The sequence below is a fragment of the Hipposideros armiger genome, unplaced genomic scaffold (genome assembly GCF_001890085.2).
Source record: "Hipposideros armiger isolate ML-2016 unplaced genomic scaffold, ASM189008v1 scaffold_280, whole genome shotgun sequence".
NCBI lineage: Eukaryota > Metazoa > Chordata > Mammalia > Chiroptera > Hipposideridae > Hipposideros > Hipposideros armiger.
Genome location: NW_017731630.1, coordinates 1344702 through 1367840, shown reverse-complemented (window position 1 = coordinate 1367840; position 23139 = coordinate 1344702). Strand labels below are relative to the sequence as shown.

Sequence of the window (23139 nt, the reverse complement as noted above, 5' to 3'; positions counted from 1 at the left end):
AACAAGACTGATAAAGGAATAGAGAGATGATGCAAATGACGAGGATCAGGAAGAGGGCGCATCACTACAGACCTTATCGACATCAAAAGCTACCAGAAATGATAAGCCAGTTTAGCCAGATCACAGGATGCAAGGTCAATATACACAAATATTTTTATATTTCCATATACAGTGATTTACAATCAGATATTAAAGTTAAAACAGTACAATAGCAAAACACAATTACACACTTCAGAGATAAACTTAAAATCTGTGTGAAACCTGTATACTGAAAATTACACAGCATTCCTAGGAGAAATTAAAGACCTAAATGTATGGAGAAGATAGACCGTGTTCATAGATTGGAGGGTTCAATATTAAAATGTCAATTCTCTCAAAAGTAATCTATAGATTCAGTGCAATCCCAATAAAAAACCCAACAGGCTTTTTGGTAGAAATTGATACACTAATTCTAAGCTGCACATGGAAATGTGAAGGAACTAAAACAGCCAAAACACATTTTAAAAAGTACAATAAAGGCCAAGACCCTACATTTCCTAATTTTAAGATGAAGAATAGAACTATAGTAGTGAAGGCATTGTGGTATTGAGGACAGACGAATAGGTCAATGGCTAGAACAGAGCAGAGGCTAGAAACAGACTCATATATATATGGTCCATTTATCGTCGACAAAGATGCCAAGGAATTCAATGGGAAAAGGGCAGTCTTTCTATAAATGGCACTGGAACGACTGGATTTCTATATGCCGGGGGGGTGGGCGCTTCTACTCTTACTGTACACAAAAATTCAAAATGCGTCACAAACCTAAATGTGAGAGCTAAAACTATAAAACACGTAGGAGAAAACATTAAGAGAAAACCATGATGACCTTGGGTCAGGCAAAGATTTCTTAGTTAAAACAAACAAAGAAAGAATTGAAAAAAAAAAAAGCAATGACATGCTAGATTTCATCTAAATTTAAACCTTTTGATTTTAACATACCACTAAACATAATGAAAAGGAAATCACGGACTGGAGTAAAACACTTGAAAAAAAAATCTGATAAAGGATGTTTCTCAAGAATAACAAAGAACTCAGGGCCGGCCGAGTGGCTCAGTTGGTTAAGAGCTCGCTCAAGAGTTTGAGCTCTGAGCAACAGCGGTTCGAGTCCTGGCCCGAGCTGAGCAGCCACTGAGCTGCCAACAGGTGGCAGGATGGCTCAGCTAAAAAATAAAAAAAAATAACAAAGAACTCTTGCAACACAGTAAGAAAAACAACCTAATTAAAATATCAGCAAAAAATCTGAAACACACTTCCCCTTAGAGCAGCGGTTCTCAACCTTCCTAAGGCCGCGGCCCCTTAATACAGCTCCTCATGTTGTGGTGACCCCGAACTGTAAAATTATTTTCGTTGCTACTCTATAACTGTAATTTTGCTACTGTTATGAATCGTAATGTAAATATCTTTTTGTTTTCGATGGTCTTAGGCGACCCCTGTGAAAGGGTCGTTCGACCCCCAAAGGGGTCGTGACCCACAGGTTGAGAACCGCTGCCTTAGAAGATTTATGAATGCCAAGAAAGCACATGAAAAGATGTTAACACCAGTAGTTGTCCCCCGGTATCCATGGGGGCTGGTTCTGGACCCACTCTTGGGTACCAAAATCCGAGGATGCTTTTCAGGTCCCTCAGTGGCCCCTGGTTACACGGAGGGCCCCCTGTATTCGTTAGGAAACGTAAGTATGCGGAGGACGTGGGGAAACAGGCTCCCGCAGGACTGGCGGCAACGGCCCCTTCTTATGAAAGTAACCCTGCACCCTGCACAAGGCCCTGCAGCCCCACCCCAGGTCTGGAACGCACAAGAAACGCAACTTGTCCACACCAAGACGTGTGTGTGTGTGTGTGTGTGTGTGTGTGTGTGTGTGTGTGTGTGTGTGTGTGTGTGTGTGTGTGTGTGTGTCTGTGTGTGTGTGGTGCTCTGAGCAGATTTACCGCGGCCCCAGAGGTCTCCCAGCTGAGGAATGGGTAGACAAAGGAGGCGTGTCGTTCAGGGGACTAAGAGTCAGCAATAAATCAGCATTAAACTGCAACGAAGGGCTGACTCCTGCGGGGAGCCGGGCGGCTCTGTCACAAAAGCTCTACGCCAAGTCAGAGACCAGACCACATACTGGAAATTCCGTTGCCACAAATTTCCAGAAAGGGCCACTGTGACAGGGGCAGGTTAGTGGTGGCTGCTGGGAGGGGTGGACTGGTGTGAGGGACCACTAGGGAGCCTGCGCAGGACAACACTTTTTTTTTTCAGGACAACACTTTTAAAGATGAAAAATAAAACACATGACAAAGGGAAGAGCATGTTTATGTGCAGCAGCCTAAACACAGAGATGGCTATGCCTGCTTCTTTACTCAAGTGTTACATGGCAGACGCAAGGTGGGAACAGTAACTACGCGATTCAAACAATCTCGGTACAAGCGGCTTCGGGACACCGCCTACCGCTGTAATGGGAGACCAATCTGTGCTCAGAGGACCCGGGGCCACTGCCCACTCGCAGCGGAAGGAAACGCTGCAGAGCTTTCACCTAACTAACTGAGCCACACAGTGGGGCCAAGTTAAGGCTCACTGAATAATTTATGAAGATTGGAGAAAGAAACATTCCTACAATGACCAAAATAAGCAGGTTTTTAGAATATTTTACCAAGCACCACATGAAATCCTGGAATGAAACTAAGCTTTTAAATACCTCGGCCCCTTCCCCAAATCTCTCATAAGTTGGAAAATTACAGATTTTGAAACTTCTTTAGACACTACAGAAATTAAACACTGATGAAATTCTTAGGGCCTGAGGCACCCAGGTCTGGAAGGAACGCCAGCTCTGTTGCACACTAGGCTGTACTGCTGACGCCAGTGTGGCCGAGTCCAGGATTCTGGAAATGCCCACCATTCAGCCACCTAAGGGCCACAGTAAGCTCAGACTTAGGTCAGCAGTAACAGTGACAGTGAGGCGATAATAAGACAGCACTATTCATGGTTTCCCACTGCCAGGCACTGCTCTAAGGGCTTGCCTCTGCCTGACGGGGCTGGTCTGCGCTGACCCTCACCTTCCAGAGAAGGGCCATGAGCCACAGGCAGGGAGGGTGCCCGGCTCACCCAGGATGTCACCGCTGCTGACCGTGTCCAGAAGGGCTGGGGCAAGGCCGTGGGTACCTCGGGAGAGGGCCGCACATCCAGTCGGAGCTGACCGATGTCGATTGCAGTCGCCCCAACCCCTAATTTCGCATCAACACCCGAGGATCGCTCCCTCCCATGCTCCAGTTTAAAAGAGGAGGAGGTGAAGTCGGAGTAGGGTGAAGGGAGGGAGGTAAGACCAGCACGCGCGTCCCCAGGGCTCCTGAGGACCCTGTGAGCCCGTGTGGCGTGTTCCGCGCGGGGTTTGCTCAGAGCCAGGACCACGCAGGCAGGTGGGGTGGACCGCACTCACCGATCTGCAGCAGGATTGGCGTGACCAGGGCCGTCTCCATGGCATAACAGAACTCGCGGCCGAACATCACGGCCCCGTGCATGACCCACAGGCGCACAGGGATCCGGTCGATGGAGCCCTCGCTGACGGTCTCGTCCCGCGGCTCCGGCTCCGAGCTCCTGGGCTTCTGCAGGTCCGGCAGGGGCACGGGCAGCTCCTGAACTTGCATAGATTCCGAGTCGGCATTCTGCGGAGCCATTCTCATCACCACCAAAAATATATATGTGTGTGTGTATATATATATATGTATATATATATATATATATATATTTACTCTAACTATATAAATAATACTATCATATATTTTTAAGGATAAATTAAGACGTCTTCTCTTTCTGCTTCTGTTGTGCTCCGCCAGCAAGTAATACTTATATTCCTCTTTGTACGAACAGGTGGCTCGCAACTTCTCACAATCGGATGCGACTTGCAGCAAACAGAACGATTTTTGGTTGGATTTTAAACATATGGCTTGCTGGTTTACTGTGAACTAGAGTTAAAAATCCATAATTGCCATTCAGTTAATACCAGTTTCATCATTATGACTGAGGAGGTGCTGAAGTTCTTTCTCCTGCTACAGAGGGGTGGGGAGGTGACACCACAAGGCGGTCCGCCTTTGCTCCCCATCGAGCGACTGGCTGATCTGCAAAAGAGGAAAACCAGCCCGCAGTCAGCGGGGGCCTGCGCCCGCGGCCGCCACCCACACACCTCCGACCACCTCAGCCCGCTGGGTGCTCTGTGGAAAAACAAACAAACAAAAACTGCCCTAACTGCTAGAGAAAACACCATTTTCTTACGTGGCATTTCATCTTGGGGGTAGGATAAAGATGGGGACCACAGCGGGGTGCGGATCAGAGGAGGCAGAAAAGAGCTCAGAGTTTCGTCTTTGCAGTGACAGTCTCCAGCTCAGGGGACCAGGGAACTGGGGTGGGGGAGCCCCAAGCAGGGAAGGCGTGAGGCCATGAATGACACATTGGGGACCAGGGTAGAGAGGCTGGGGACACGGAGACACTAAAAAATCAAATGAGAGGCTGCCTGGAGGGGGACAGAGGAAATGGCGAGGGGGGCGCTGGGCGGAGCAGGAGTGGGGATCCCATCACCTGAATGGGGGAAGAGGTGTGGGCTGTCTACAGCGGTGGTCCTTGGCCTTTAGGGTTACAAACCCTTTTGACAGTCATGAAAGTTCTATCCCCACTCCGGAAAAACACGTGCACATGTGCCAGGCTCTGAATGTCGGGTCTATGGGCTCACACTCCCAGCCCGCACATGGCATGACGGGGGTCGGGGGGCTTCTGTCCCCAGTCCTATGTTTTCACCATCCGGGGCGAACACAATAAAGCGCCCACTGCCTGGGATCTAACTAGAACTGTCCCCTTGGAGAGGTTTTAGAGAAATGAGGTCAATCTGCCCTGTGCCAGGCAAGACCGGACCTTCCAGATTGGGCCGCTGGACACTGGACCCTGTTCAATCTGACATACATTATAATAGGTGACCGTGAAATCCCACAAAACGGTGCTCACATCCTCTTCTAAGATGGGTCTTGACCAAAAATGTTCAACCGGTTTAAGAAGAAAATATTTCTAGTTACTATTCACTCAACCCAAGATGACCTTGACTGGCTCCTTCTCCCCAGAAGGGACCAGCGGGGAGAAGATGGTCTTTACTCAGTCCTCTCATTAGGGAGCCCTGGAGGGGATGGCAGGTCCCCAGCTTCGCTGTGGGGGTGAGGCTAGAGCTGCTCTGCCCTTGGGGCACCTGCTCCCCACCGGGGGTTCCTCTCTTGCACTAGCTGACGCTTCCTCGGGACTCACAGGTCCATGCAGTCCTCCCTGGGTGTTTGGAAAATGCCCCCAATTTCGCCACCGGTCCCCACTGCGGCCCTTACATGGGGTCTCTCTCAAATTTCCCACGTCCTTTACCATACGATTACTGCCTCAGTTTAAACCCTTGTTTCCAAATGGTCAGCCTCCTACAATCTTTTTTAAAAAACATTATTATGAAACGATTTCTAATACATACTAAGTAAACAAAACATTGGGTTGTCGGAAAAGGCATGACGTATTTTTTGTTTTTCCGACAACCCAATACTATAAAAGAAACCAGCCCGTGTTAACAATCACCAATATTCTGCCCCCACCTTTCCTATCCCGGGACACAATGTCACCGTCTTCCTTTCTGTCATTCTCACACCAAAACAGGGCCAACGACTGGACATGCCTTTTGCCACCAGACAAGGTGGATCATTTTTATGTGAAGAAAGTATATCCAGACAGGTTTATAAAAGCCTAAGTTGGCTTTTGGCAGGAACGATAGTAATTCATTTTCTAAGAAATCCTAAAGACTCAATTATAAACATCAGCCCCTTCAGTTCCATCCCATGGCCCCGTCCCACGGCTCTACCCACCTGAGACTCAGGCCTGAAGTAAAGCAGCTGTTTTGGCAACAGCTAAGCGTTAGGCAATAACGTCCTGTAATAAGTACGCTCAAGTTATTCTAAGGGTGGTTCTCATGCGGGGGCAGTTCTGCACCCTGGGGACACAGGCAATGTCTGCGGCCTCTGTGGTTGTCACTCATGGATGGGGGGTGCTACTGCACCTTGCGTGTGGAGGCCAGGGACGGTGCTCAGCGTCCTACAGAGCACGGGGCGCCCCACAGCAGAGGACGACCCAGCCCAATGTCACTGTGCCAAAACTGGGAAGCTGTTCTAGGTTACTATTAAATAGGAAAACAGTTTTCTTTAAAAATGCTGAAACCCTCGACTATTCCATTTTGAATCAATCAACTAGACCAGATGTTGCACACTCAACTTCACTACCGTTTTCTTTACTAAATCGGTCTTTACTCAAAGCAGAACAGACAGGTGAGCTAAGCCACACACTTCCGAGAAAGAGGAGGTGGTCTCCAAGCCAGGCTTATCCGGGGAAAAGCGGTCCACAGGTAGTGGCGTTTCTTGGTGGCTTATCTTCCAGAGAGTAAGAACCACCGAGAAGGCCCCACAAAGTGCCATGGCCGCCCGCGTCACCGTCAGACTCGGGCTCGGTTCCACCCACTGGCAGGTCTGAGCAGTCCGCTCGAGCCCTAAGCAGGACTTTCCTGGGGAAGCCGAGGAGTACAGAACTGGACACGTAGGGAGGGAAGCCACACTGACAGGACAATCGGACCCCCTCCCAAAGGGAGAGCTCCACTTTGATGTCGGGGTTCCCTATCGTACGTCTAAAAATGCTCCTAGATTGGCTGTGAAAACACAAGGTGAAAAGAACAGAAGCGAGCAGCTGGACGGTCTACGCTCAGTGGCCTTCTCGAGGGCCAGCGGCCTCCGATCATGTCGTCTTCCGCACGGTCAGGGGTGGGCAGCTACTGAGCAGCTGGTCACAGCCACCAAACTGGCTAGCAGGGTCTGGTTCCTACAGAGAGTCCTGCCAAGATAGCCAATGGCCCAGGAAGCTGCATTTCCAGACATACACACAGCTCCCAAGTCCGCGGTCCTCTCAAAGAGGGGAGTCTGCCAGGGGCTGGGACAGGGCAGAGGTCTGCTGGGGACCCAGTCTGAGGTCTCGTCCCGGTCCTGACGCTGCTTCTGGGTGGCTTCTGCCCATCCCCGTGGCCTTCAGTCTCTCCTCCCTGCCCCCTGCCTCTCCCTCCGTCACTCCAGCCACACTGAGCCCCAGAAAACCCTTCTCAAGGCCCTGCCCTCCCCGGAGACCCGACTCCCTCTTGTCAAAGGCTCTCCCAGCCCCTGTCCTTGGGTCATACAGCCCTGCCCAGGATCTGTGGGAGATGCCAGCACCCAGCCTTCTTCTGTTCTCAAACCCCACTGCGCCTGGCCACACGGCAGGAGCCCAGGAAGGTCACTGAATGAACGAACGAATGAATGATGACACCAGGGTCGGGCCTGACCAAGTTCTCGTGAAATGGCGTGAGTGTGGTATAGGGTTTACCTGTTACTCAAGAAGTCTAGGCATTAACACAGCTGGCCTCCCTCCGTCAAGCAGCGCAAAGGCAGGGCACAGTGGGCGGGTTTTACACGGGACTCCACTGTCATCTAGATTGACGGAAACGACAGATGATGTTAGCATCTTGGTCACGCTGGTTTTCAGCAGCAGCGAGTGGGTTCCAAGTGAACCACTTATTCGTGTAGTGCTCTCAGGCTAGGGTGGAAACACCACACAAGTTATCAAGTTTCCAAGAGCAAGCTAAGCTTTTTGAAAGCACGGATGCAACTTTCCAAAGGGTAATTTTAAATAAGGCTGAACTACCAGCAAACACTGGATTTCCTCACAGATAGGTGCTGGCATGACGAGCCCGGATTACAGCCGGGCACCTGGACATCACGCCCAACTGCCCGTCAGCAGGCACCATCGGGCAAAGCCACTGTGACCACACGGTCCTTTTCTACAAAGCCCTGGGGATTTCATAAGCATTTTAGGGATGCCACAAAACCACTTAAAAATCTAGTTTAAGCATCAAACACTTAGAAATAAGGGTCGTGGCTCCATCCAGGAGTGAGTATGGGTGCTGGGGAGGGAGAGAGAGGAGAGGACCATGGTGACCTGGCCCAGGCACTGGCCATCCTGAAAGGAGAGCCGGAGGACCAAGGGTCAAGGCCAGAAGAGGCAGCGCAAACACTTCTGTTAGAAAGCCACAGCCGGGCGACAGGGCCTCGGCCCACATCCCTGGGGCAACGGACCGGCCAGTTCTGACGTGAGAGCAGGAGCGAGGTCCACAAAGACTCTGCTCGGGCCACGCACACGGGCTGCAGACAGTTCACGCTGGCCCTTCACTTCCAGCAAAACTCTAGTGGGCACATTTCAGACCCCGGACCCACAACGGCCAGCTGTCTGTGATTTCTTTAAAAGTCCATCCCCCCACTTTGAGATTTCATCACAGATCAAATTTTCATCTGTCCTTGTGTCTGTTTCTCAATTTCCTATTGTTCTACCAGCGTGCCGTCTGCCTGGGTCCCACGCCATACTGCCGGGAGGAAAAGGGCGTCTGGTTTGTCTGCGTCTCTGTGCAGCAGGTCCTCCGGAGGTTCCTTTCCCAGCCTTTTCTCACTTATTCTTGCGTGTTCCTTTGCTGGAACTTTATGAGCACATAAACTTTAAGAGCTTGACAAGCTCCGGGGTGGGGGTGAAAAACTCGGTTGGTATTTTTACTGAGATTCCATGGACTTTATAAATCAGCTGAGTGGGAACTACTAAGAGCTGTGGGCTGCAGTGTCACCCTGTCCCATGAGGGCCAATGCCACCCTGTCCCTCCTCCTGTGTGTTCCTTCCACAAAGTTAAGGCTACTTATCTTTCTAATTTGATTGGATAACCTAATTCTTAACTGTCTAAAAATGGACAAAAGACTATAATCAATATAACGACTCTACTAACCAAAATACGACTCGTCCCCGTCCCAGCTCATGGAGGACTATGCTCCTGCTCCAGAGCTCACCGAACCGCTCACCTCCTCAGAGAACGATCTCGGGTCCCTCTCGGTCTGAATTTAACTAAACTACAGTATTTGTTCAGGGACACAAAAGGACCCATGTGGCACATGGCTGCACCTACCTTTCCTGGGAGCAAAGACTCTGAAAAAGAGTTTGAAATGCTTCCCTTTATAGCCCACCCCCCACTTCCTCTATTTCTAGGGCCCCTTCCATTTAGGGAGGGGAGGGGAGGGGAGGGGCTTGTAGGGCTGCTCTCCCATTAGCCAAGCGCAGGCGGGGCATGTCATCCCATTTAAAGGAACAATCGGATACCATAAAACCAAGTTTACTGCCCATAAAATGATATCCAGGAAGTAATCTTCTTATAGCATGCAAATTGTTTTCTGTATGGAAACCATTTTCTATAAATGCTAGAGCATTAACTGTAATACCTGAAAACATCAACATGTTTTCTTCTCAAGTGCCCGATTTCAAATGGCCAAACTAAAGTAGACCACACGCTGAAGCAACTTAAGAAAGATCAGACTGTGCTTCCCGGAAGCTCAGGCCATGTCGTATTCCCAAGAGCCTCCTCTCCAGCTGTTGCTGCAAAGCATTCAGAAGTTGAAGTTGTGACCTATTCCAGCATCTTCTGGCCCAAAGGTCAGGGGAACTTTCAGGACAGTCTTCCCCAGTGTGGGGCTTCCCTCCGCAGCCTGCTCCGGCGACGGACAGATGACAACTCGGCGACAACAATTTGCTTACGATTTGCAGATGCTCTTAGACAAGTGAAACGGCAATTGTTCCAATCAACAACTTCCTCTATTGTCCTGTTTCTAATTTCAGGGTAACTGATGCCAAAACATGTGACTTCCTACAATTTGCTATGTGGAAAAGCAGGCTGTGAATGGAATGTCATCCAAAAGGTGACTGCCGAGTCATCTGTGACATGCGCCCCAAGCTTCAGGGCAAACCTGAGAGTCTCCTGGATTCACAATATTCAATAATACGACGATGACAGTCAGTGACCAACGCACGCCTCCTGAAAGGTGGTGAGAGGCATTCACACACGTTTGCGTGGTGACTTAAACACGCCCTGTTCCTTTCACGCCCTGCCATGTGCACACGTGCACATGCAGTGTGCATCGGTGTGTGGGAAATGCTTATGGCGGCTGATTTATGCAACAGCGGTTTGTTTTGCACCCCTACCATTTAAAGCAGGTACCCCTGCCCTTGAAAAATCCACTACGACTACTAACGTTTTTCTAAAACGTCATCAGCTGTTAACTGCCAACATTAACTACTAAGCCTGCCTAACACTTACTAGCACAGGCCTCTCCATCACCAGTGGCATGCTGCTCTCACGTGACCGTGGCAAAGATGACACAGGAGCCAGGGAACCAGATCCACGGCAGCATGTAATAAACAATATCAGCCTCTGGACCAAGAGCGTAAAAAGACGGAACATCGAATCAAGCAGGTTCAAAGTACCCTTGATAAGAATGAAAAAAAGGATGTGGCAAATCTGTGTACAAGGCTATTCCTTGAACTCATGTAAGACATTCCACTGCTGGCCAACCTAAAATCTACGTGTCAAAAGAATGACAGGATGAGCCACACACCGGGAAAAGTATTTGCAAAAGACACCTGATAAAGGACTGTTATCCAAAATAAAATTTTAAAAAACAATAAGAAAATAAACAACTCGATTTAAAAATGGGCAAAAACCTGGACACTTCACCAAAGATAAACAGATGGCAGAAAGCATATGAAGTGATGTGGAGGGAGTACAAATTACAACACTGAGCTACCATGGCACACCTGTTAGAACGGCCAAAATCTGAACACTGACAGCACCAAGTCCCGGCGAGGACGTGGAGCCACCGGAACTCTCAGTCACTGTCGGGGATGCAAACGGAGCTGCCACCTTGGGAGTCAGCTTGGCGGCTCCTTACAAAACTAAACGTCGTCTCACCATACGATCCAGCGGTCGTGCTCCTTGGTATTTGCCCAAAGGAGCCGAACACTTGTCCACACAAACCCTGCACATGGACGTTTAAGCAGCTTTGCTCGTAACTGACAAAACTTGAAGCCACCAAGATGTCCCTCAGGAGGTGAATGGATAAACTGTGGTCCATCCATCCACACACTGGACTATCATTCAGCATTAAAAAGAAATACGCTGCCAGGCCATGAAACAGCAGATGTGGAGGAAACTGAAATGCACGTGACTGAGCGCAGGAAGCCCACCTGGGAAGGCTACACAGCATATGATTCCAGCTGTTCCCCGTTCGGAAGAGGCAGCACTACAGACACAGCAACGAGATCAGTCATTGCCAGGAGCGTCTGCGGGGAGAGAGACGAACAGGTGGAGCAGAGGAGTTCCAGGGCAGTGAAAATACTCTGGCATGAAATATAATGGTGGGTACACGTCATCATGCGTGTATCCAAACCCACAGAGAGTCCAACACCAAGAGCGAAGCCTAATGTAGACCACGGACTTGGGGTGGTTACGACGTGTCGGTGTCGCTCATCGATTGTAACTAAAGTATCACCTGGTGGGGCGTGTTGATAATGGGGAGGATTTGTGTGTGGGGGGGTATATATGGGAAATGTCTGTATCTTCCTATCAATTTTGCTGGGAACTTAAAACTATTCTAAAAAATAGTTTATTAATTTTAAAAAATGTGATCTTATATTAAAAAAATAAGATGTGACCAAAAACATCCAACAAAAAGGAATCAGGAGGCTGTCATACGTGAATGTACCTGAAATGATCTAGCCATCAATCCTCCTGCCTCTAGGTATTGTGTGCGTCACCTGCAGAAACCCAGGTTGGTTTCCTCTGATCACTCCATGTGCTTCTAGTCTAGGACATGTGAGCTAAGGAGATATTATACAAAATTAACAACATAAGTTTAATCAGGTGTGTGACTTTGTGGAGTCCCCAAAGCGCACAGCTCCTCCATATCCGTGTGGGTTAGTGTGTGCTGTGGTCTGAGTGTGTCCCCCAAATTCATGTTGCATCTTACCCCCCAATGTGATGGTATCAGGAGCTGGGGCCCTTGGGGGTGATTAGCCCATGAGGGGGGGCCCTTGTGAATTATGAGAGAGACCCCAGAGCTTTGGGTCCTTCCACCACGTGAGGACACAGCAAGGATACGTCTATGAACCAGGAAGCGGGCCCCCCAAGACAGAAAACTGGTGAATCTGCCGGCGCCTTGCTCTTGACTTCCTAAGCTCGAGCAGCGTGACAAGTCACGTCTGCTGTTTGTGAGTTGGTGATTCTGCTATGGCGGCCAAATGGACTGGGTGTGTGTGAATCCGCCTGAATCAAGACGGCTACGGGAGCGTGTTAAAAATGCATATTCCTGGGCTCCACCCTGGTCCACTGAGTCAGATCCTTGTTGGGGGGGGAGGGGAGACAAGAGGCTGCCCTGCAACACGCCCCCACTCACTGCAGTCATGACGGCCACACATCCTGGTTCTACGTTTGGGTCCTGGCTGCATGGGTCACCTAGCGTGACTGTTAACCTGTCTGAATGGGATGCTGCCACTCTAGATATACAGGATCCGGAGCTTAACTATATGTAACTCAAGTCTCTTTAATAACCCAGCCTTTGTGCATTCTGTGTCACAAGACACAGTCAGGGGCACCTCAGGAACCAAACGGCATCTGTCAATCCTTCGTCCTTCTTATCTGAACTCCTTTTGATCAATTTGCTGTGAGCCTGGTGTTGAGCGCGCGCGCGTGCGTGCACACACACACGACTGTGACTTTGTGCACGTGTGTAAGGGAGTATGTGGGTATAAACTACTCTGAGCATGAAGAGACTGAATCAAGGAGACCTGGAAAGGGGCTGGGGGGGGGGGTGAGGGGATGAAAATATTGCTACACTGTAACAAGTCAGCCTAATTAAGGTATTTCTCGATGGATTAGTATCAGGTAACAAGCAGGAGCAGCTCCTTCTCCTGACTTCTCTCCGGTTCACTACAGTCCAGCCCCACGCCCTGGCCCTCCCCACTGGAAAGACCTCCCGGGGCGGGGGGCGCTCCTCCCTGCACTGGCCTGAGCCAGGCTGCTGGCTCCTGTCCGAGGCCCTCATAGCAGGGCGCCCCACACTCATGGTGAGCTCCCAAGGGTGGCGGCTCGGCCCCTCACATACACGCGCCTACTCCCGCCCTCGCGACTCCCCCTTCCACCAGAAACTCAGAGCAGGCTTCTCAAGACCCCGGGAGCCCGGTGGTCTCCAAGGTGACTGGGCTCAGCACTTCCTTCAGGCCCCATCAGACCCGGGAGCTCCCAACACCAGCGTCTCCACCGTTTTCTCACCCCGGCAGCCCGGTAAAGGGAGGAGGTGCTTCCCACAGGAGGCACACAGCAGCCGCCCGTCCTGTCCACTCACTGACCACACGCTGAGGGCAGGAGGTGCTCGGACCACCGTGCACGGCCAGCACCAAGCCAGTGCAGGCACCCAGGTGGCTTTAAAGAAATGAATGAATAAATGGTGAATGAAGAGCCCGAGCTAACCCACGATCACTGCACTGAAAACAGAAAGCTGGTTTTTGAACTCCTCCCTTTTAGAGAGAGGAGCAAGATAACCACGGAGCTCAAAGGAAACCCCTTTTCCCCTGAGTGGGAGGCAGAAACCGGAGTGGCAACGCTGGTGAACAGCGCAGATGATTTTTTACACTACTTATGAACCATTTTTAAAGTCGCCACACCCTCCAGCAGCTCACAATTTCACACCACGTGGAATTTTTCAGGAATGACTCCACTTGAAGCTGAGCCTGATGTCCAGGGGCTCTCAGGGTGTGACCTGGGCCCCTGCAGCATGAAGCGTTGCACAGCCAGGCTCACAGGCGGTGTCCTCCACACCGTCGCCCACCCGCCTGCTGCCGGGGGACACCAGCGCAGTCCAGGGAACTTGTCCTAGAGCAGTTGAGAGGCCTCTGAGGGGCCTGCTTTCTCAGTGGCAAATCGCAGATACCAAAGGCCTCCCGCCAGCCCAGGGGCTTCCTGTTCGTCCCCCCAGACCTCGAGCCGGGGGGACCACCTCGGGTTCCCACGGCCCCATCAGAGCTCCACCGCGGTTGCACTTGTAATTCCTGCCCTGCCAGACCATGACCCGGGGGCCAGGCAGAGAGCATGATGGGATGTGCCTAGAACAGCGGCTCTCAACCTGCGGGTCACGACCCCTTTGGGGGTCGAACGACCCTTTCACAGGGGTCACCTAAGACCATCGGAAAACAAAAGATATTTACATTACGATTCATAACAGTAGCAAAATTACAGTTATAGAGTAGCAACGAAAATAAGTTTATGGTTGGGGGTCACCACAACATGAGGAACTGTATGTATTAAGGGGTCGCGGCCTTAGGAAGGTTGAGAACCGCTGGCCTAGAAGGACAGGGCGTAGTCATCTCCAGTGCTTCGCTAGCTCAGCTGGAGGCCCCATGCAGGGTCAGACTGGCAGGACAAGTGCACGCACCCACTCTGGCCCACGCCCAGCACACAGGGCTAACCTGGGTTAGCCGTGCACACCAGGCAGGGAGCTGTGTCGGGAGCACAGGTCTCCTGGAGCAGCACCAAGAGGCGTCCAAGGACACTGACCTTCCAGGTGCTGAGGCAACAGGCCAAGTGCAAGGTGAACGCTACCCACTCACAGGGGCCTGGGCTGACTTTGCTAGCTTACCCACTTCCAGAAGCCACCTTTCCATCTGCAAAGGAAAACATCGGAATTGCCAGGAATCCCTTGGGCCACTGGGACAGGGCTCAGCTGCAGGTTCCCACGGTCGCAGACCTGCCCAGACCTCAGAGAACCTCGTCTCTTAGAACGGTAACAGACAGCGGGACTGTGGGGTGAAGTGAGTGGGGGCAACAGCCAGACCACTCCCTAAGGAGCCAGGGGGAGGCTCGGCTCGCCTCCACCGGTCAGCACCCTCTTGCGGCATCCCCGCAAGAACCACTGCGGCTGTGCATGAGCTCCCGGCACCCTTCCCACCCGCCCGCACAGACACCAACACCGACAGGCAGCGACGCATGCCACGCCAGCACCTGCCCTTCCGTGGGGGCGCTGCCGCTCTGTACCGTCTAACAGCACGATGCCAGGTCAAAATAGGTAGAGTGGTATATTGACGCTCAAGCAGCAAACGCTAGTGACAGTTTATACAACTGGGTCGTAGAAAGTACTTCCTAAAATGTGGGGGGCAAGGCATGAGGGCTGAAGTACTTCTGCTCCCTTTTAAACAGAGTCCCTCTTCACCTTCTACTGTAACAGAAATATGAAGAACAGGACAGTACCCAACACACAGAAAGCACATTATCAGAAGCTCATTTAGGAGGAAATGACACCAAAACAGGACAAACTGCCCCTGAAGAAAATACCCTCTGCTACCCGCCTCTTGCTGAAACAAAGACTTGCTCAACTCACGTTTCACCTCTGACCTCCGCGTGGTCTTCCTGATTCACACAGTCAGCTGAGCAGGAGGGTGGTTTTGTTTTCTAATTAAACAGCAACGAGGCTTATTTTTTCCCTCCCCTCCTTCTACATGTTCCGGCGCTGACTGCTAGCTGGAGCCACTCGAGGCCGAATGAAGCTCCGGCTGCCATGGAAACCAGGAGCACGCTTGTACACCGCGCAGCTCCCCAACACCGGCCGCCGGGGAAACGGGGCTCCAGGACAGACCTGGAGAGCCAGGGGCGGCCACCACCGGCGGTTCTAGGCCACACTAGTGCTTCTCGGACCGTCTCACTACTCCTTCCAGGTGCAAGGCCAGGTGCCCATCCCCTCGGTCACCCGTGATACAGAAGAGAGAGGGGCAGGTCGTAAGCTGCCCAAGGACACTCGTCACAACCAAATGGTACTAAAAACTAAAAACTCCTCACGCCACACTACTTAAATACAATCAAGAGCTGACCTCAAAGACAGGGAGTGCTTAAGGAATGCCGCTCAAGGCTGCTAAAGATGTCGCGAAACCTTTTGATGGTTTTTATGTGTCAAATCAAAGCAAAGCAGGTCCCAGACTCTGAGTTAATCCTAAGGCAGAAAAGGACGCAGGGCAGAAGGAAACATTGGAGACCACAGTCTAGCAATTTGGAATCGTCCCCATTATGGCCATGTGTCAGGTAAACAAAGCATCACTGTTTTTAAAGAGGGGAAATATGAAGTATATTTGAGGAATGACAAAAATCAAAAGTAGTTTCAGAAACATTTTAGTGAATGAAAAGAACTTATATATGGCTTTGGCTTGGGATTAAATTTATTCTTACTTTCTAAGACCATAACAGTAACAAAGACGCGCAGCTTGGGCGGCAGGTCAGCCATGCATGCAGAGACTGATGAGTCACACCTGAGCATTTATGACAGCACGGCTTTGCTGAGCACGGAAACGGGTCTCAGGCAGTGTCCTGTGGCGTCTCTGCGGGCTTCATAAGCCCCTCCTCTGTCTTGTGGACCCCTTCCGTCACTCACAGTAAGTTTCACCACGAGGAAAAAGTGGTCCCAGGACTGTACCCATCGAGGAGCCCCTGTGCCTTTCCTCAGGTCCAGCAGTCACTTCCTCTGCCCTTCCTGTCTCAACTCAGCCAAGTGGCTGGGGGCAGGAGAGGACAACTGGGGGGAGCAAGCGGGGGGGGGGGCAAGGAGCCTGATCCGAGCTTCCTTAACGGCATAAATGAGACTACAAACCCACAGAATCTCTCCTCCACCTCTACAGAGAGCAGTAACCCCTTAACCTGGAGGACCCCCGATTTTCTGTGAATAAACCTAGTTTGGTACGTAAATGATTTAGGTGTTCAATATAAGCATTACTATCACCATGGAATGAATTGTGACAGTCCTGGTGCTATCAAAAATGACTTCTTAAAAACTGGCATCCTTTCAACATGTATCAAAAGCCTTAAAATGTGCATTCCCTTTTAAAAAGGGGTTCCCAGGCCCAATTCCATCATGTGTGGAGGCTTCCCCACACCAGCACGCAATTCTCAGACATCAGTAGGGTATCCAAGAATTCAACTCAATTCTGACACATCCATCCTGGAGACAGAATCAGGTTCCACAGGTAAAGGGCCGGGTCCCAAGGCCGCGTCCCAAGGCCGCCCTCCACTTCAGAGGCCAGGCTGCCTACCACCTGTGCCTCTGACCAGCTGGCTGTAGGTCAGAGAGGCTCTTAGGACCCCCTCCTTGGGCTCAAGTAATTTGCTAGAACAGCTCACAGAATTCAGGAAAACCCATTTACTCAGTAGATTACTGATTTATAACGAAGGCTATTAAAGGATACAAATCAGCAGCCAGATGGAGAGATACACAGGGCGAGGTCCCTAACAAAAGAGCCTCTGTCCTCAAGGAGCTTGGGGGCCCCGCACGGTGGCACAGGGGCCTGGAAGCCTCCTGGTTCCAAGAAGCAAGGAGCTGTCCTCCTGGGTTGTCGTGGAGGCTTCATTACTAGTCACGTCTAAGTCACTGGCCATTCGCAGCTGAACCCCTTCTCCGGCCCCCTCCCTTCGCTGGAGCTGGGGGTGGGGACTAGGACTGAGAGTCCCAACCCTTTAACCACACAGTTGGTTCCCCTGACAACCAGCCCCCACCCTTGGGTGCTTTCCAAAAATCACCTCATTAACGTAACAAAAGACACCTTTATCACTCTCAACACTTAGGAAATTCCAAGGGTTTTGGGAGCAGGGCCAGGAATTGTGGATGAGACCCAATATTTCTCTCTCACACACACACACACACACACACACACACACACACACACACACACACACACACACACACACACACGGCACCTTTTATCCTGCAGTTAGTTCCCTTCTTGTGGAATTCACTGGAACAAACCAGGGCACAGGGATGCTCACCTTAGTGAGGTGGCCTCTGGAAAGCACCACCAAGGGACCCCAAGCATCCTAAGGAGACCTGTCAGATAAAGGGGGCAAACCTACACACGACACCACGCTGACATTAAGTGCACACAGCAGGTTATACATCAAGCACACGTTATGATCAGACTGTCTTTTTTTTTTTTTTTAAGTATGGATGCAGAGAAAAAGGTGTTATCGCTGGGTGATTTGTAATTATATTTTCTGCTTCCATATGACCTAAAATTTATTTATTTTTTTTTTAGCTGAACCATCCTGCTACCTTTTGGCAGCTCAGCGGCAGCTCAGCTCAGGCCAGGCATCGAGCCGCTGTTGCTCAGAGCTCAAACTCTTGAGCAAGCTCTTACTAAAATTTATTTTTAATTACACAGTAAGTTACCTTTAAAAATAGATTTTCTGGTGACCCCAACATCACACAAGTTCTTGGTATGTGGTATGACACTCAGTGTTTTCCAATGAGGAGGCTGAATCTCAGATGGCCTGGCCAGTGCCAACGGAGGCTTTCCACGGCAGGCGGTCCTTAAAAGGGGTGGGGGGGGGCCAAGGGGTGGAGATGGCAGTTCTGGAAACCACCTGTGGACTCACTGAGCTACTGGCAGGCCCACTTAGTTGGGACAGACTGGAAGCTGATAACCGAGAACCATCCAAGAAGCCTTCCCCAATCTGACATCAGCTTTAAAGTGACAGTGCCGGTTCTAGCCCCTCCCTGGGTTCTGGTCACTCCTGCCGTCCCCCTGGCATGGTGCTTCACTGGGCGACTACTCCAGTTCCAACGCAGCAAAGGACTTTCCTTTCACCGGCGCCTACTGCCCCTCCTGGAGCTCAGATTTCGCTCTGCTTTATTTAGCCTTCGCCCCACTGGACTACAGCCAAGCAGCCGCCCTTGGCTGCACCCACTCTTTCTGTCCACTCCGGACTCTCCTGCAGTGCTCGGCACACAGGGGTAACTCATGGTCGGCCTCGACCGCCAGGCACGGAGCCCATCAAGGAGGAAAAGGAGTAACCACTCTCTTCTCTCCAGGCCCAGAAACAAGACAGACAGAAGCCTTGCACAAGGTCAGAACTGTGGAGTTAGGACGCTCTCCTCATCCGGGGGATGTGAGCTCCCAAGGCCAAATGCCTCATTTGGGTTTCTCGGCTGAAAACACCAACAGGCGCCTTTCCAGCTCATTAACCCATGGGTGCTGACGCCCCAGGCCTGAGCCCTGGCCTCCAGGATCAGGTTGCCAGCTGTGAGCCAGGAGAAGCACGCTGCCTGCAGCCAGCACTGAGAATACCGCCCGGGGAAAAGGAGCCTGAGCTGGGAAGGAGGCTCCGAATTCCCAGGCACCTGTAATCCAGGTGCGCTCCAGGAGGGCTAGACGGTCCTGACACCCTCTACAAAACGACCCCCCACCCCGACGCTGCAGACCCACACAGGCAGCCCAGGGCGGCCCAGCGCTCCTTTCACCATCCAGCTGCTCACCTGGAGGCCGAGCACCAGGTGCACGCGAAACGGCGGCTGGATGTGAGCGAGAGCAGGAGACCACAGGTGAGAGCATCAGCGCCAAGCATGACAGCTGATGTCCCCCCAGGAGTGACCCCTTGCCACTAAGGTGGACAAAAGTTCATGACGTGAAGCACGCGAGTCTTTAAAACCTAGGTAAATAATGAAAAGCAAGCTCCTCTGATTCAGTGCAGCCCTCAGATACACACATACACGTTAACTTACGCAAACTTGACACAACAGTGTGAGCTTGAATGTGCTATTACAGATACCCCACCGCTAAAATGAATGGCAGTAAAATAGGTTAGATTTTACTTCCACTGGAAACAAATGGCAACTGACTTGGAAGTCACTGCTTTTAAGTACCGCACTTTCCATCCAAGCATCAGCCACACTCCGCAGCTGCACATCCCTGGCATCTCGGGCGGGCAGCACGGGGCTTTACGCCCTGCCGTCCTGATACCAGACAGCACATGCTTTCAACGTCTGGGCAACAGACGTGAAAGGTGAACACACATCACCAGCCAGTTACGATGAGTTTTCAGATGCTTAAGAACAAAGAGGTGGGCAGAGTGTCTATTTGGGAAGAGAAAAAGGTTCTGGGGATGGCTGCACAACAGTGTGAATGTGCTTAACGCCAATGCACTGGGCCTTAGAAATGGATAAAATGGGAAATTTTGTTAGGTTTACTTCACCAAGATAAAAAGTAAACAAGTGTAACATGAGGGGCATATCTAGGAAATGGCCTGGAAAGTCATGTTAGCAAGAAAGTGGGTTTTTCCCCCCTCAGGAACCCAGTGCATCTCCACAACGATTCAGCCAACCAACCACCAATCTTTGAAACATGGCCTTTGACCCCACGAGGACACTGGGGCATGCACAGGGGTGAGAACCTGGGTGGCAGTGTGGGGACAGAAGGAAGATACGGCACATACTGCCTCCTGGCCCCACCGCGACCACTGGCAGCTCAGAGCACTGACCACACGCCCAGCTCAGGGCATTTGTCAGGAGGGAGACAGAATGACAGAGACAGAGAGACAGCAGAGGAACAGCCAAGTCAGCAGGGCCAGTGAGTCAGCTGACCCAGGAGGAAGTGCGGGCCCCTGACTAAGGGCTCGGCAGAACACAACACTAACTCCACAGGCACCCAGAGCTGCTGGCTGCCCGTGCTGTGAGCAGGACCCCTCTGGCCTGTTTGATCAGGGTCTGAGAACATTTTACCACCTCCAGGGCAGCCTTCCTCGTCCCCTCTGTCCCCCTCCCCACACCAGGAGGTGCTCAGGAGCCCTGCCTGGTCTAACACGCTGACCTAGGCTCCCACGGCCCTGGTCAAGTGGAACGTGCTTGCAGACCTCCCTCTCTGGCCTCCCCATGCGTCACTGCGAGTATCCCTGGAGACATCGTGCAGGACAGGGCCCCCGTCTCCAACTTTGCTGGCACCGTCTCACCTCTCCCCTCCACACCTGTGCCCACACCCACCGGCCTCACCATTTGCTCCGTGATGTACCAGCCCCAGGCAAGCACTAATGAACGTGGGAGCACTTGGGGCCAGGCCACTCGCTCTGTCCCCACCCACCCCACTCTGCAAGGGGGGGCTGCCAGCTAGAGGGAGCCGGTTCTGGAAAAGATCCAGGAAGTAGCTCCTCTTACTGCAGAGGAGCGTCCTCAGGAAAGGTTTTTACTTTTTTTTTTTTTTTAAAGGAGTAAGTTCACTCTGGGTGTTGTTTTCCTTTAGACCTGACATCTGACCACACACCACCGAGGCAGCACCCCGACCTACCCCACATTCCTGGTATTCATAGTTCATCTTCTTTCATAGTGAGGCCAGGTCCCCCCCAGGAAGGAGGCATCTCCAGGTTTAAAGGGAGACTCACACAAAGGTCGGGCTCCAAGTACAAAAGTCCACATTCCTGAAAAGCCTACCAATCATAAAATGAGTAATACCTGAATGTTTATTACAAGAGCAGCTCCAGGGCGGCCAGCTCTCCCCTCCCCCAGCTCCTGCAGAACAATCGCCAGTGACAAACAAATACCACATGGATAAAGACCTCTTTACAAGAGCAGCAGAAACAAGTCCATCTGTTAACAAAAACTAACTGTGGAGTTAAAGGTTGCAAGTTCAAACACAATCTGCCTATTGTAAACAGTGCCTCAGTTTATCAATGTAACAATAACTCTTTTTCCAAGATTCACAAAGTCCTCCACAAATACTTGCCCTCCAGCATTTTTAAGATACTTTGCAGGATAAATATTAGCTCCGGACTTGCCTACAGGAGAAGTGAAAGCTGCCAAGGAAGCAGTTTTCAGAAGAAAAAGAGAAGGAACAGCAGCCCCCCGCGGGCAGGGAGCAGGCATCCTGAGCTGCAGCTGCTCCCTGCTGACTTGGGCCTGGTCCCTGGGCCAGTGCCCTGGGCTGGGCCCCACCAGCCCTCTACCCACCCGGGCCTCCCGGCGTAGAGCGCAGGGCTGCAGCTCTGTCTCCTGGTCGGGGGCACAGTGCCAGGCACTCAACAAACAACCCAGCCCAGCAGACAGAAACAACTGGAAAATGGAGTTAATTAAAAGGAGAGATCTTAAGATAATTGTTGGGATGAACAAGAACAAGGAACGTTACAGCTTAAATTTGATTTGAATTTAACTTCTTGAAAGACTGTTAGGTGGCCTGGGTGGCCAATGCAGAACGGTGAGCAGAGAGCCAGCCACCTGTCTAGGCCACAGGGACCAGCCACCGGCAAGCCTCCCCCGGGAAAGTCCAGGCCGAGTGGCTGTGCAGCGGGCCTGTGCTGCCAATTCTCACAACCACTCCAGATGTCACTTACCCGTAACATCACCTGGGGGATCTTTTTACATTTAATGCAATGGCTTGCAACTCCACAGGAGCCGGAAGCAAACTGAGAGCAAAGCCAGCCATAGCACGTGTGACACGGAAGGCTTCCTCGGCAAGCAACCAGCTCAGGCTTTCCTGAGCCAATGGGCGAAGGAACCCGAAACTGTCCAGTGCGCCTCCAGAGTGACAAGCGGGGCAGTCAGGCTCAGGGACCTCGACTCCTCCTCATCCCGGTGCTTCCCACACCGCGCTGGGCTCCCTGTTCTCCTTCCCACGCCTTCTGAAACAAAGTAGCGCGCTCAACATTCTCTCGGTTACTTTGTAATACACTTGAAACAGGCTCCCCAACCTGCCTGCAGGAAACCTTGCAGAGAAACAGATTGCCAAGTCTTGTCCTCTGGGCGCCTGGAAGTGGGTCCAGCTGGATGTGACCAGAATCAGAGGTGGCAGAGGAGGGTCTGCGTGACTTTCGCATGGCCTCCCGCCCAGTCCGGCAGGGTGGGGCTTGGCGCAGGGAGACCAAGCAGATCTGCCAGCCGGCCTGCAGCGTAGGCCCAGTGCCTGGTGGCCAGCAGGTGTTCTGGCCAAGGCCGCAGGTAGAGCGGCTTCATAAAGCCACCCCAACTGCCACTGGCGTGTCTGCTGGCTTACAGTTTGCAGCATCCACAACTTGTCATAAGCCATGCTACTGTACCCCACAAACGACACCAAATGACACCCCCATTCGGAGCTGATTCAAAGCCTTTCAAGGGGGCAGCCGAGGCTAAGGCGCCCCAGGGACACCAAGAGGCCCTGTGCAGGGAAAGCTGAGGGCACCTCGTTCTCCTCTGGGTGGGGAGCCAGCAGCAGGCTGCCTCGAAGCTGGCCCACGTCCAGGGAAGACTCCCTCTCAGCCTGTCTACAGCTTCCAGTTCAGCGCCCTGGACAAGCAGAAGCGGAGGCAGAAGGAAGACAAATGAGAGAACCCATGACACTGCAGCCTAGAATGTCCCCAACCTCTCCAGAAATTCCAGGGTCAGCATCAGCTCCAATTCTGCCTCCACT

At 51.7% G+C, this 23139-nt stretch overlaps 1 protein-coding gene across 1 annotated transcript in view; it reads right to left on the bottom strand.

Annotated features, from left to right (window-relative positions):
* SLC45A4 (solute carrier family 45 member 4) overlaps window positions 1–11457 on the bottom strand; it is a 37237-nt gene extending 25780 nt beyond the window's left edge. Inside the window, exons 1-3 of the mRNA XM_019657900.1 lie at window positions 11152–11457; window positions 7426–7529; window positions 3452–4130 (exon numbers count right to left, since the gene is read on the bottom strand). Of these exons, the coding sequence (XP_019513445.1) occupies window positions 3452–3695 (244 nt within the window). The 5' untranslated portion in view covers window positions 3696–4130; window positions 7426–7529; window positions 11152–11457. The remainder of the gene's footprint in view (window positions 1–3451; window positions 4131–7425; window positions 7530–11151) is intronic.
* Between the last annotated feature and the right edge of the window lie 11682 nt (window positions 11458–23139).